Source organism: Charadrius vociferus, unplaced genomic scaffold (assembly GCF_000708025.1).
Source record: "Charadrius vociferus isolate BGI_N301 unplaced genomic scaffold, ASM70802v2 scaffold989, whole genome shotgun sequence".
NCBI lineage: Eukaryota > Metazoa > Chordata > Aves > Charadriiformes > Charadriidae > Charadrius > Charadrius vociferus.
Window position 1 is genome coordinate 1 of NW_009649956.1, and position 15,553 is coordinate 15,553.

Genomic DNA, 15,553 nt, shown 5'->3' on the forward strand with positions numbered 1-15,553 from the left:
GCTACTTTTTAAACAAAAGCAAAGAAACAGAAAAAGAATGAAAGACAAAAACCAAGGAAACTGAATCATTTTGCCTTTAAACGTTTGAAATAAACCTAATCTGGAATACAGCTTGGACTGTCAAAGAAAAAGGTGTTTGTTTTCACAGGCAGCACTGTTTAAAAGACTGGCTTCTGAAAGGGAACTACCTTCAACTGTACCATGCTGAGAGATCTACATTGTGGATTTCAGAGGACAGGTGGGTAAGAAACGGCTACTAAGCAGCCTCGAACTTGAGCACAATTATAATACAGTCCCATCAAACCCTTTCTAGTAAGATCAACAGCTACTTTTTAAACAAAAGCAAAGAAAAAGAAAAATAATGAAAGACAAAAACCAAGGAAAATGAATCATTTTGCCTTTAAACATTTGAAATAAACCTAATTTAGAATACAGCTTGGACTGTCAAGGAAAAAGGTGTTTGTTTTCACAGGCAGCACTGTTTAAAAGACTGGCTTCTGAAAGGTAACTACCTTCAACTGTACTATGGATCTGTTACCACTGCTCTATCGTGTCAGGTGCTTTCACTAAGACACATGGGATAGTTGACAGCTAAATTAGGCCTAAAATAATGACTAATTTTATCTGGAAAAATGAAGCACTGACCTTCCTCCTCATCTTTGCTGCTGTCTTCAGATTCCCCAAATGGATTTGCACGCCTATGAAATAAGAATAAAAATTCTAATTACAGATTCTCATCACCACACACAAATGGCGCAATACCTAATTTTGTCCCTTGAAATTACTCTGTTAAAGGGATCAATCACTGTCTCCAGCCATACCTGCCACCTCTGTTCTGGTCCAGGAATTCTGTTGCAGGCAGTACAATATCAAATTGAATTGGTGTTCCAGGAGCAATGAGTTGTGTGGAGTCTTGAATGCCAGCTGATTCATTTGGAATTATTTTATCATTTTCCATATTCTTTACATTCTGGCTAAAGTGAAAAAAAGAAAAAAAAGTTTCAGCAATCAATGACACCCTATCTTTGCTCTGGAAGGGAGACAAAATTATTGAAAAAATCCAAAAGCGGGACTGAATTACTATACGTAAACATAAATAAAAGTAATTTTCTAGCTACCTGTTACTGAGGACTCTAATAAATTTTCTTTTTTATTTTTTTGTACCTAAAATTATTTAGGAAAAAAGTAAATGCTGGTATATTAAACCTGAATGCAGATCAACTCTGAGCACAGGCTGACTTTCAGTAATAGGTTCCCATTTGCCCCCCTGCCCTCGAGTGGCTGTATTTACAGCCGCATTATCAGTTCAAACAACAGAGACCTGGACTTGTGCCTACAGGCAATCCTGACATCGTTTTAAGATCTTACCGGCCACAATGTGTTGTTAGAATGTGACAGTTAAGAAGTGTTACACACTGGGTCAGATTCCTTCCTGCACTTTTTCCTCAAAGAGAATAAAATTCTAAGTTTCCCATAGCTACAGAAGTCATAACTATAGGCATCACTACGTATGGTACGCTGGGGTTACTAGCAGCATCCTTCTATTTCTAGAAAGGTTTCTGGTTGCACACAGATGTAGAAGTGACTTGGGAGATTACTTGTCAATGAAATAGCTATTTCCTTCACCCAGTGAAATAGATGGTAATACTCTTCTATATATCAACCTGTAATCAAAGTGAATAAAGTGGGAAAAAAATAAAATACTGTGAATAAAATCAGAAAGAAATTGACTGGCATTCCCCATGGCTATAGGGAATCTTCAGAATCTGTAAGCAATCATAATAAAGGGAACCGTAAATCATAGTAAAGGCACTGGCCTGAGAGGCAGAAGATTTGGAAAAGGTTTGCATTTCTAGGAGTAAATATCTGAGTAAGAATTTACAATTTTCTGACAAAATCTGCAGAGAATTCTCTTCACACTGAAGTCAGTGTGACACAAACTCGCCCTAGTTTATTTCTCACTCTGCTTCTGAAAGCAGGATTTCAGTCCAGCACTGGGTTTGAAAGCCAACTCTGATGACAAAGTCTGAAGAATTCCCACTGAGCAAGATGCTGGGATCATGTGGACACAAAGAAACAATACATAAAACATATATTTTTAATAGAAGCATATCCTAGAGCATTAGTAACAATTTTTGAAAGAGGGGAGCTTTATTGATTGACCTGAATGAGCACAAGAGAACAACAGTAATTATTCTGACAGCTGTGTAAGGCATATTCCTGCGACTGACTGACAGGAACTGCTTGAGGTAACATGCAAGAATACACTTACTTCAATGTACACCAGGGACTCTGCTGTGTTACCCACATTACAAATCACTCCCTTACAGCAAAGCACTTACAAGTAAAGCATTGTGGTTTTTTCCTGAAGAAACAGCAAAATCCCAATGGCAACCGCAAGGAGCTTCAAAGCTGTGATGTGGAGCAATGAGCGTTACCCTCAACATTTAGCATCTCCTACAGCTTTCAGAAGTAGAGGAATTTGCTGGAACACAAAGGCTTTTAAAGCCAGGGCCTAGACCGGGCTTTCTCCCGTGTCACTGTTGCCTTGTAAAAAGAGCACGACTGAGCACACAGTCTGTAGTCCGTGCAAGTGAGAATGTTACCTGGGGTGGTGAACTTCGTGTTTCTTCCCAAAGCTGGTAATAGGGGTCACTGCTTGTAGGGCTGTCTGATTTAACTTGATTGCAGCTGCCTAGGAAAACAAGACCAAACAGCTCCTTTACATATGTACTTCGCATTGCCAGGCAAAGAACAACGGGAAAGCAAGTTGGAAGGGAGGGAGTGAAAGATGGAAAGAAGGTCCCACCTCTGGATTGTCAGTGAGATAGATCTGTCTGGAGATGTTGTTGATGGCGCATATCCACTGGAAGGGAAAAATGAAATTGAACTCTTCAAGTTCACTTGTATAGAAGAGTAACAGCATTAAGAAAATATTTTTACCTCCTCATATTCTTTCTTGCTTTCTGCTTGAAGGGTTATACCCCTAAAATAGAAACATAGTGTATCAGTGCTAACAGTGGACACAGGATTGTTTCACTCCAGGTCTTACAATAACATCACCAAGCGTTGTACCTATTAACCATCAAAGAAACAAAAATCACAAATAAACTGCAGCTAAAGGTTATCACATGTGCTGTTCGGGCAGTTGTGGAGGAGGATGGGAAGGAACATGCTTTTAATTTGGAAACACCCTTCCGGAAACCCAGAAAGGCTTACTATTATAGCAAACACATTTTACATGAAACAGCATCTGAAAGGGGTAGGTGTGACTGGCTGTCCTCAAATAAAACCTGTCTCATACGCTTTGCCTGTAGGAGTAGTGATCTGAAAGCAGTATCTTCTGTCTTCGCAGTCTACAGCCATAACAGAACAATTGTCCAGGTCCTGAATCAATCCTCCAGCTACTGCTCCCCTTGGCTGACACATCAAGTTGCCACCTTGAGTGAAGAAATAGAGTCTTTCCCAAGTTGTAGTCACCAGACCTGTTTTACTAAAGAGAAGATGCAGTGATAATTTCTAGATAGTAATGAGTCTTTATTTCATATATGAAGTCACTTCTGAATATATGAAACTGCAAACATATCCCGATACTAATCCGAACTTTATTCTTAGCAGAGACTAATCTTTAATAAAAGCTGAAGAATTAAACTAATTCCAGACATTCCAAGTTAAAAACCTTCTCTGCAGTATCTCCTAGTTAAGGAATAAAAGAATCATTGGTATTGAGTAACTGCCATGAAATACTATTAAGATGGATTAAAGAAAAATAAAGTATTTTCAAGCTGAAGAGCAGCTTGAGCAATTTCAGCACAAAGAATCATCATTTTTAAAAGTCTCTTCTGCAAGTAGTATCTCTGAGTCCATCTTCTCCTTAGCTATGGAGTCCTATTATATTGTAATCCAGCTCTTAGAATGCTAAGAAGCTGATGGAAGATTTTATCTGGAAAATCTGCAGAGGTAACTGATTGCACAGTATACATTCAAAGTTAGGAACCTGCATTGCCCATAAAGCTTTTGTTTATGTAAAGGAGGTAATTTATGAAAACATGTATTAACCACAAAATACAGCTGTTTACTTTTGTAAACACTGTCTTCATTGGCCCCATCATTTTCTAATTTTTTAGCCACATGAATGCAGGAAATCATCCTCGTAGCCACATTCAGCCAGAAGTAAAATTCTGTTTTCAGGAAAACAGTATCAAATGCCTCTAATTTGGTTTAAGCTTTTAAAACACATTTCCAAAGATCACAGAGACAGTTAGGAGCTGAAGATCACAGCTACCACAGTGATTCAGGAGCCTCAAACATGAGGAATCTTTACAACCTAAAAAAAGAAAAAAAGTGTAGCAACTAGTCAGCAACTATGCAAACCACAGGGCAGCAACAGTCTTCTTACTTTCTAAGATTAAGGTAGCCAGCCTTCTGGATGAGATTTCTATTGATAGCAGGTGAAGTTACATCAGAATCTGGGGTGTAAACGGATTCATTGACTGCAATTAAGTCCTGCTGGGATACCCTCATTTTTTCAGCTTCAGCATCCAGTTCTCCCTGTATGCTGGAAAAAAGAAAAAAAAACCAACAACACAACAAGAAACCCAAATCCATCATTAGTCAATTTATACCAGGATATAGCTAACACCTTAAGCCAAAACGAAAAAAAAGTACCAGCTGAGATTATATTGGAGAGTAGTGCAAAGATAAACTTTATTTTTAGAATAGACTTTATAGGAAATATAGTTTAAGACTACATGTCCAGGGCTTTCTCTAAAGACTAGATTGCAGTTTGGAAAGAATGGAAGGAAGAGGCATACAATAGGGAACTACTCCCAGAAAATGTCACCTGTGCTTGAAGAGAAGAGATGCATATGCTCTGAAGGTATTAACAACGGTTTAAGGAAAATATGGCTATCTTTGGTGGGCTGGCAGCAAAAGCACGGCCAGGATTTCCCCTTGCTCTTTATTCTGAAAGCCCAGCTTGAAGATGTTACTTTCAGTATGTCTCATACAGTAGCTATGCTTTCTTTTGTGCAATTTGTATTCAATGTAGTTATCTTTCCCCAAACAGTATAGAGAGATAATGATCAGAATTATGAGATTGTTTTGCAAGACTGAAATAAGCACACGAAAAATGCTTAAGTGTTGAGAGTGAAGAATTAAGTTTATTTTTTGAGAGAGAGCTGCTAAAAGCACAGCTTGTATGAATTCACACTGCTGAGCATATATAGATACACTAGTAAGCAGCACAGTTCAAAGTAGGCTTTACTGTATCCAAGCTACCAGGAAAACTCATGGGGTGGGAACATAAGAATACCTGTCACTGCATACCTTCAAAAGTAATTAATAGCTGCACCTATGCAACTTTCTCACTGCTTCCTGCCCAAGCGGTTTTAGAGAACATGAGCACATAATACAGGCTGTACGCAGCAGGACCAGAGATCCATGTAGTCCACTATCCTGTCTCTAACAGTGGCAAAAAGCCTGTGGAAACGTACAAGGCAACTACACGTAATTCTTCTCCTGTTCTCCTCCCCAGTCTTTTGTAGAAATTGGTGATATCGTGTAACTGTTGAAGTCATCTAGAGACACAGTGCTGCAGGTGAGTCAGCACTAAGCAGTATCTGACTGGCCAGATGAAGAATCACTCTTGCATCATGGTGTTAGCCTGTTTCACCTTAGCTTATTTCCAGCTTTTCTGCATCTCTAGAAAGCTGAGACTTCCTAAGCTCCCACGTCACCTCCAAAATGAGACCAGCTGTGTGCACCTTACCACCTAGCAAAGTCATATAAGAGGCTGAGTTATAAAGGCTAAGTAACATAATCAGATCTGAATTAGACCATATTTTGCAAGCTAGTGCCTTTCAACAATATCGTTAAATGTCAGAATAAGAAGTATTTAAATTCCATTCTGAAATAAAATGAACCAATGCTGTCAGTTTTTACATAAGTGCTATTTCAATTAAACTTTTGATCGGTCATTTTTGTTGCACCACAAATTGCTTCTGACAAAACTTCCCTGGCATTTTCATGGTTCCCAAGACTGGATTCCTCTTCCTAAAGCATGTTTCTCTTATGTCCAAGGTAGAAAGGGGAGAAAAGCTGACAATTCTGAATTTATATGCATTTGTGGCAATTAGACTGAAAGTATTTTAATGATCTGTCCTCTCTTATGTATTTTTACAGTGTTAGCAATATTCACTGTATAAATGAAAATGCTTTTAAACATGAAGACTCAGTTTCATAATCGGTTTAACCTACATCGCTGCTGAAATTCTGTAAATGCACAATGGGTCTCATCGTCTTGTTGTTCCAAGAAAACAAATCTGACAAATAAAAAGCTTTTAGCTTGATTAACAAGCAGATCTGACTCACTGAGGCCTTGTGATCCCAACACTAAAGAAGGAAAGGAGTGGGCAGCGCAGTTTTCAGTGGCTGCGTAATTTTAATCAGGAAACCATGTCCTGTGTCAGTAATTGCGAAGCTGAACAGTGTCATTCAGAATTCTGCAAGCTTCTCTTTTGGTTTTTCCAAAGATATCACACTCCTGTACTAGTTACATTTGAGTTCTACATTCAAGCTTTTCTGTGTGACAGACTCAAAAAAAAGAAAAAAAACCCACAAAACCCCACTCAGCAAACCACCTGGTAAGCCTATTTTTGCTTCCATTTACTACTGTGTACTATCCAGAATTCAAATCCGTGAGACTTTGGAAAACAAGGGCTTACTCTGTGGTGAGGATCCAATGGCAGGATCCTCACTGTATCTCTTAAGACACAAGCAAGGTGCTCTAGCCTTACTAAATAAAGGGCACTGTTTCAAGGGGGTTCAAAATCTGTCCTCCAGTCTGTACAAATGCTATGTAGACTGCGGAGGGATTTATTTCAGAAGTGAGTGTAAAAGATATATAAATAAATTTAAATATACAGGACGTAAAGAATTGTTTAGTGAAAGAACCTCCCAGACAGGGAGATTACTTATAACATCGTTGTCAAATTGACAAGTATGCATTACTTAAAATGCTGCCAGAGTCAGAATAAGTAATGATTTGGATACAGTCCAATATGAAAGGTATGAAGCAATAGAGTGAAGGATTCGGTTTAGTTTTCCAGATGATTTAAAATAAGTGATTCATGTTCTCTCTAATATGATTACATTTTAAATGTAAAGTTTACATTTACAGGGACTTAATTATAAAGAAAGTGTCAATCTTCACTATAAGTGGGGGTGTGGGGAGGGGAGGATAAAGAAAGAAAAAATAATCGCAAAATTAGGAGTACAAAAGTGAGGCAGTTTACTGAAATAAGGACTTAGCCAAAGCAGGTTGAACTCACTGGATCAATACAGTCTATACTGGATGCAATGAATATGTTCTCTAGGGTAAGGAGTTTTGTTTGCCTTGTGTAGCTACAACATCAAACACTAGAGGCCCTAAATCCTAATTTGGGAGGTTAATGGGTTATTGGTACAGTATTATTACAGAAGACCCAGCAAGTGTAAATACCTCTAATTCAGAATGTACTTTATCTCTATTATATTAAATGGTTAACCCGTTTCAAGCCCAAATTCCATGCTTTTGTATCCATGAAAAGACACAGGGATGTAAGAAATCATGTGAACACTTTACAGCATATAGTTCCTGACTATACTGTAAAAACAGCGCTCTGCAGTGCTGTTTCAGCAATTTCAGACAGCAATTTCCTTTACATGTACAAACATACCTCCTTTCCACCTGCTGCTTTAGCAAAACACGCCCAACAATGCAATACAAGCATGAGAAAGAAACAGAGGCACTCTCTGTTATGTGCTGAAGGTTAGAGCACTATTGCTCAGAATTCAATGGAATGACAAAAGGAAACAAAAGTATTGTGTTACCTTTGAACCATGTCTGAAACAGATGACAAAAAGCTGTCCATTCTTTTGGAAAACATCTCCGCTCCTTTCTTAAAAAAGTTGATCTGAAAAATAAAAAAAAAAAAAAGGGCACTGGAAATTATCTTGGCTTTAGCAGACAAATAACAGATTGTGGGGACTGTGTTAACAGCACTCCCATTATGACTGATACTTTGGCCTGACGATGAAATACATGGTTAAAACAGCAGTGTTGCCTTTCTTTATATTTCTCACTTTTGCAACTTTCCACCCTTTTACACACATAAGCTATTGGCTGCTGACAGGTATGTTTCCAATGAATTTGCTAAACTGAAATAAGGGAACAGGTAGCCTTCTCCCATACCAGCACTGTGCAGAACTGGGTTCTAGCAGTTTTATGACCCATTACGTGCAATGCCACGATATGAAAAAGAATGGGACACAAATCACCTATTAGATTTAGTAGTCCAATGTGGACTACCAACTCCAACCTGGAAATTTTTAAACTGCTATAGCAAAGTCAGTCAGGAAAATGATGAAGTGTAACTGTGCTAGCTGAAGCCTCCAGGGCAATCGGTTATATCAACTACAGATTTACCACGGATTTTGTTCTACTGAAGGAGCTAAAAAAAGCTACTAAGGCCAAAGTGCACATTTTGTGACAGAAGATGAAGTCTCTTAGCTGGTATGGCTCAGCAGACACGCAACAGCAGCAAAGCACTCAGTGTAGAAGACTTGACCTTGGATTACCTGCTGGGGGCACACAGCCATCGTTAGGACGTACTGGCAACTGTGTGAAACATGGACGTGGCTACTGCATGTGTGCAATGAGGTAATGCTTTTTTAAAAAAATAAATAAAATCAGTGAACTACTCCAGGAAGAGATGTAAAAGCATATTCTTGCCTGTTAAGCAATTTTTTAGCCATTTCATCCAATTTTACTTGTGATTCCACTCCTTTTCCCTAACCTTGGGATGTGGGATTCCTCTTACCCGTAACTCAGATTTCTCCAACCGTGTTATTGACCACAGACTCCCTTTACAGACAGAGGAGAGAAAACACACTCTCTTAAAGAATGATTTGCCTATTCTATTTCAGAAGCCTACTTCAGGAGGGAACAGCTCTAAATTTCACTGATGATAGACTGACACGCCTAGCTTAGATGCTCATGTCAGTTTTCAGATAAATAAACCCTGTATTAGCCACCGCTTCTTCCAAAAATTCCTCATGGCCTGTTCATTCGTTGGAAATGTGATATATGAGACACGTCTTGAGTAATCAATAAAGAAAATATATACTTGGACTGAAGGGTGGCGGCTCATAATATTTAAGCATAAATATCAACTAGCCTCTGGCTACTCAGTTATTCCCATGACAACCTAAGACTTTCCTGCATAAAGCACTGAGATACGGCAGTTTTGCCAGATAAAATACAGGAAAGAAAGTTCTGTTTGGCTTCCAGTAAAGTAAACCAATGCAGTTCTTTCACTCAGTATAACTACAGCAGAGAAGCAATGTGAACTCCCATGGTGAGGAAAGTAATTGGATTCTCATTTATGACCTATTTTATATGGGGCGCATGATGTGCAAAAGACACAGGACAATGGAGATGATGATCCACGCTACAATCTCAAACAGAGCACTGCATCCATTTTTTCTGTTTTCATAACCCAATTCTCATTTCCCCAAAGCTTTCTTTCATCAATGTTGAAGCACAACAGACCCTTAAAATGGGTGGTAATGAGAATCAAATGCTGTGAAAATAGTAGTTTGTTGATCCTCCTGACATCCTGGAGAGTCAGATTATCAGTACTACTACCGCATTTTACAGACTTCAGAAAAGCTCTATCAAATTGCTGGCAGAATAAAGATTAGAAAGAGGATTTGCCAGCCTTATGCTCAATCCACTCTACTGTTTTGTGCTTCCAGTTCTCCAGTGCATGCTCTGTTCCCTATCGTGTACACTCCTCATCAGTATGCTGAACATTATGTGCCAGGAAGGAAACTGCTACATAGGAGAGTTTGTGCAGACAGAGTAAACAGTGGAAGTAAATGCTGCTGCACTGATAGCTTATCCATGAAAAATTAACCCCAAGCTGATCTTGCCTCTAAGTGTATTAGATTTTTTTTTTTTTCTCCATTGGTGTCTTTCCTGACTATCTAAACATCGTACTACCTGCCACAAACAGAATCAGTTGTTAGAATCTAGGCAGGCTGAATAAAAGCTTTTTCCCCCCTGTTATGATTTGTCAGTTCTCCAAAAAAAAAAAAAATATCCAGAACTACAATATTTTACTTTTCCCAGGCACATGTCTAAGTGATACAGACACTTTACTGTCCATACCTGTCCTCGTGTATATCCTAGCATAGGTTCCATCATTGCCACTCTCTTCCTGTACTGCAGAGCATTCAGAGCACAGTAATATTGCAGAGACGAAAGGTGCTGCTTTCTTCTTGCATTTGCCACTTCTTTTGCCACTTCTGCCTTAAGCTGCATAAAAATTGACAAAGAGGTTGACAAAGTGTTACTGTGCATATGAATATATTTACTGCTTATTTTCAAGTTATCTTTAAACAGCTCTCATTACAGAACTCCACATTAAAATGCAGGATGAGAAACTAAGAAAGCAAATCCAAAACCCAAAGCCCGTACTTCAAGCCCTTCTCTGGCAAGACACTTAAGCATTTGGGGAGCTCCTGTGACTATAAACTACGTAACTACCACAACTAAAATTCTGGATCTGATTTCAGTGCAAGAAATTGATTTGCAGCTGAGATCACAACACAAGCCTGCAAGTGCAGAATTCAGATGTGAATAATTCACAATAGGCTGTATCATATTCTGTTTTGTAATGCCTTTCCTTTAAAGGACCATCCTGTAGAACTGATGCACTCTTAGGATAGGTCCAATCACACACTTTTTGGCATACGGGGATATATTTTGGAATAGTGGTCCAGGGGGCAAAGAAGAAGAAATGTAAAACAATCCCAACAGAGTTACGCATACTGTAAGTGGAATGACAATCCATACAGAGAAAAAAAAAAGAACGCTTTATAAACAGCAGACACAAGGCTTCATGACAGTACAATGAATTGTACCCAGTGATACAGCATCATCACATCAGCTGTACAACAGTAGGCCTATACAAATCTATTTATAGCGATTTGGATTGCCTCTGTCTGAAGAGCTCCCCTGGATCTGAAGGGCTCTAGTTCAGCACAATACTTGATCACTTGCCTAACTTGGAGAAAACAGGTAGAACTTTGCTGAATTTATGTTTGAAAGCTTTGTGTCTGCTTGGAAACGAAATCACAAGTACTCTTGAGCTACTGGGAATTTAACTGATGCACTCTTCAAAGCTCGTAAGTGAACAATGATGCAGACAGAACAGCTGATGAAAACTTTTCCTTTTCCCTTTCACGTTCGTTACCTTTTCATTTTCTTTCCTTTTCGGTAACCTGCTATACTTTGCTATGGACACGTCATGTTCTGTAGACAAGGAATATTATTTTTTTTTAGAAATGTGATGTGTGTGTGCATAGATTAAAAATGTCTTCTGTGATAACAGGTGCACACCATTAGAAACAAACAAAACAGGGAAACATACCATTGCTAGCAAGGCCAAAAAGATCCTTCAATGTGCTTACTTCTGGAAAAGAGAAATCAAATATTCAAAGTAAAACCAGCTGTAAACACTTTGTTCAACTGAGACCATTTATGGCACATTTAACGCCTAAGTCACTCCAATCCTTTCAAAGCAGAGATGCATGAGTTGTGCCTGTCTTGAAAATCATAAAGCAGATCAGCTGCTAGAGAAATGAATAGGCAGACAGCAAATTAAGTCGCGTGAGTTTACTTGATTGAGCAAGTTATCACTATGAAAAAGATTCCTTATCTGCCAGCATAATTTACCCAAAGAAGCACCTTTTGAGTATGCTTGTTATGACAAAAGGCCCACCACTATCGTAAAAGATCGGCAGTTCTGAACAGCTTCCTGACAATACTTATGTGATACTGAGAAATCTAAGTCACAGCGACATATAAACTAAGCCCCTTTCCTGTACACGAATCTTCATCAACGTGGAACATTTTTTGCTAAGTTCCCCTGTGAAAAGAAAGATATATCTAACACATCTGACTGCTGGCTACGATGCTCATGTAACAAACACTGGCCATGAGTTTCTGACGCAGGCAGAAGGAAGAGAAAGTAAACAGGCGACTCAACTTTCACAAGTGTCGGGCACAAGCGACTCTCAGGGACCATACCAATGCATGCTGCAACTGGCAAAACCCTTCTCAAAAAGCTACACAGAAAGCACATTCACAAGAACAGACATTATGCAACTGTGAAAAGAATAAGGGTAAATTGTACAATGTCATCATGGTCTCTGATTATTTCTAACCACCTACACATTAGTCAACTTCATGCCACCTTTTTCTCCCCAGAACACTACCTCATGACTCTCATGCAGAAAGACAGAAATTCTTCCCAGGTGTGACTAACTAGTACCCAGAGGTTTCCACAGTATTCAATACATACACATAACAAGATTAAAAGTAAAAAACAAGAACATAGTTAATCTTCCTTGCTTAATCCTGTGATGAAATTTCAATATGGACAGGCCTCTACTAAAAATGCTGTTGTACAGACTGTGTCAGAGAAAAATGGAAGTTGTGATGGATGGATAGAACAAAAAAAGATTCTGACATCCAGGGAAGCTGAAGAAACTTTCATTTTTTGTTATGAAGCAGTTGAGGCTTTGGTTGCAGGCTTCACTTGCTATTGTTTTTTATTTTTAAATGTCTTCTTTTATGAACTTGGGGGCAGAATCCATAAAGATGGGAGCAGAAGCACTGTATCAGTAAAGGGACATTAAAGAGGTGGGAAAGTGTTTATAGAATCATGATCTTACTATCCAAATACTGCCTTATATTTGACATTATATTATAAACAAGACAACTATTAATTTCTCCACAATTTCTAATTAGATGCTAAGAGATATAAGAAGCCTTAACTAGTCACTACTTTCCTGTTGTTGCTTTGTATCCCATGATGTCTTTAAAAAGTACATAAACATGACTGAGCTTAGTGAGTTGAGAAGTGGGCTTTTTTTTTTTTTAAAAAACAAACAAACAACATGAAAACGGTTCAGTAAAAACTAATGTTTCTTTTCCATGAGTAGGTGAGAGTGTCCTTGACCTTGAGTATGAACTTCTTTCTTTTGAAATTACACCAAATATTTGCATTATTGCTCTGCTGTTTAAGGAACGAATTTCCAAGTTTGTGCAGTCAGGTTACTTGGAATTACCCTTGGATGGGCAAGGATTTAAAGCAGACTGAATCATTAAAAGGGAGGGAATATACTATACTCTGAAGTTAAAAAAAAAGGCATTGCTTGTGCTTTTCAAACAAACCCAAACTTCTGAAGTGAGATAAATACTGTTTGCAAGCCGGATTCACTGCTACATTTTCCTTCTTTAGGCCATTATAACATCAATGACTACAGTAAAATTACACTAATGTAAAAGCATGGTGACCCAACAAAGAACAAAGCTGTGTATTTTCAAACTTGCACCATATGGTGTATGAAATCTTATGTGGTGAACTTGCACTATTTAAGTCTCAGTAAAAGCAAGCACCTGTCAATGAAATTCTGTAGCAGAAAAAAGAAAAAACAACAAAAAACTTTTCTGTGAATCATCAAAGAACAAACTATTACATGACATGCCTCAGTTTATTATGAAATAAGCAAGAAGGAACACATAAGGAAAATTAAAACTTAAAATAAAATTTACCTGTGAGATCCTTTTCCCGAAATTGTATTATTGGTAGAACCATTGTATCTGCAAGCTGTTTTGCCAGCTCAGAATGAAGAATATTGAGCTGAAACAGAGAACAGAGGAATGCCCTAAGACACAATGTAAATAAATAAATAAATAAAACCCCAGCATCCTACAGCTGTTGAAGAAGCACACCTGCCATTTGTGCCCAGCAGACAAAAAAAAAAGCATATAATGCTTAAAATACATTTCTCAAGAGATGTGTGACAGATGGGGATTTTCCCCTAAATGCTTAATTCGTGTCTGGTGTTTTCCAAGGACGCAAACACTTTACTGTTCCCACACACTTTATTAGGGCAGTTCACTTGATCATTAATGCTAATGCTTAACACAACAGGATTTAATCTGTTATTAGCCTTTATTAACCAGTTTTTGTTAGTCTTTCCACCACAGGTTTACAGTGCCACTGCTATGACCAGAATCTCTTTCCATTCATGAGGGTTACCCGGGACACAACCACAACACGGGGCAAACACAACGAAGGTGCCATTCAGATATTTTACATTCAGAGCAGTTTCCCATTCCTGTTTTTGTGTTTCTCTAAAATTCAGCACATCGAGACATATTTTAAAGCACTCGTGTGACGCTGTTTAGGATGAAGGCAAGGCTCTCATGTCAGCAGTGGCATGCTAAGAGTATTAGATGGGCTCAGGTAGGACAACCATCAATCACACTGCTTGAGTGCCTGACGCTACAAACTCGGGAGTGTGCCACACACTGACACGATTTTCTGCCCGCTTGCTCGCTGTATCCTGGAAGCCTCTAGCAAGAGTTATGCAGGTGAGGATGAAGTCTGTATTTCCCACTGGACAATACAAAATTAAACCAGGAAAATTCAATGCCTGTAGAACAGACAACTGAGAAACAGGTACAGGGGGTAGCTAACGCACAGATAAAGAGGCTGAGGAATGGAGCATGTTCTTGCAAGGGAAAAAGTGATCAACAGAACTGAACAAAGAGGCTCTCGGCTTTCCGCTCCAAAATGGGATGGTTCTGTTGTACCTGGGAAAGTTCTTGGTTTTGATTTATTCGTAGTTCACATAAACAAAAACAAGACTTGTGACAATAAACGCTCCTTTGAAGTATTTCCTGAGAGCAGCTGTGCAGCACGGGAAGAGTAAGGGAAGAGTTAACATTTGGGATTCCTCTCACTACATTCATAGAACCATAGAAGACCTTAGGTTGGAAGGGACCTTGAAGATCATCTAGTTCCAGCCCCCCTGCCACAGGTAGGGACACTTCCACTAGACCAGGTTGCTCAAAGCCTTGTCCAACCTGGCCTTGAACACCTCCAGGGATGGGGCATCCACAACTTGCCTGGGCAATTTGTTCCAGTCTCTTACCACCCTCATAGTGAAAATTTGTTTCCTAATATCTATTCTAAATCTACCCTCTTCCAGTTTAAAGCCATTACCCCGCATCCTGTCACTATGTGCCCTGGTAAAAAGTCCCTCTCCAGCTTTCTCGTAGGTGCCCTTCGGATACTAGAAGGCCGCTATAAGGTGTCCCCATCACAGAATCACAGAATTTTCAGAGTTGGAAGGGACCTCTAGAGATCATCTAGTCCAACTCCCCTGCTAAAGCAGGATTGCCCAGAGCACATTACTCAGGACTGCATCCAGGCGGGTTTTGAAAATCTCCAGAGAAGGGGACTCCACAACCTCCCTGGGCAGCCTGTTCCAGTCCTTTGTCACCCTAACTGCAAAGAAGTTTTTCCGTGTATTGGAACGGAACTTCCTATGTTCCAGCTTGTGCCCATTGCCCCTCGTCCTGTCACTGGGAACCACCGAGAACAGTCTGGCTCCATCCTCCTTCAACCCACCCTTTAGATATTTGTAAGCA

The 15,553-nt window shown here is 39.1% G+C and overlaps 1 protein-coding gene across 1 annotated transcript in view; it reads right to left on the reverse strand.

The window, feature by feature from the left end:
• Positions 1-650: 650 nt before the first annotated feature.
• The window catches only part of APPL2 (adaptor protein, phosphotyrosine interaction, PH domain and leucine zipper containing 2), a gene marked incomplete at its 3' end in the record, with an annotated part of 27,972 nt that continues 13,069 nt past the window's right edge, over positions 651-15,553 (reverse strand). Inside the window, exons 5-16 of the mRNA XM_009891532.1 lie at positions 13,667-13,754; positions 11,478-11,519; positions 11,301-11,359; positions 10,214-10,360; positions 7,873-7,955; positions 4,400-4,558; positions 3,305-3,493; positions 2,944-2,986; positions 2,810-2,866; positions 2,607-2,695; positions 822-974; positions 651-698 (exon numbers count right to left, since the gene is read on the reverse strand). Coding sequence (XP_009889834.1) covers positions 651-698; positions 822-974; positions 2,607-2,695; positions 2,810-2,866; positions 2,944-2,986; positions 3,305-3,493; positions 4,400-4,558; positions 7,873-7,955; positions 10,214-10,360; positions 11,301-11,359; positions 11,478-11,519; positions 13,667-13,754 — 1,157 coding nt within the window. The remainder of the gene's footprint in view (positions 699-821; positions 975-2,606; positions 2,696-2,809; positions 2,867-2,943; positions 2,987-3,304; positions 3,494-4,399; positions 4,559-7,872; positions 7,956-10,213; positions 10,361-11,300; positions 11,360-11,477; positions 11,520-13,666; positions 13,755-15,553) is intronic.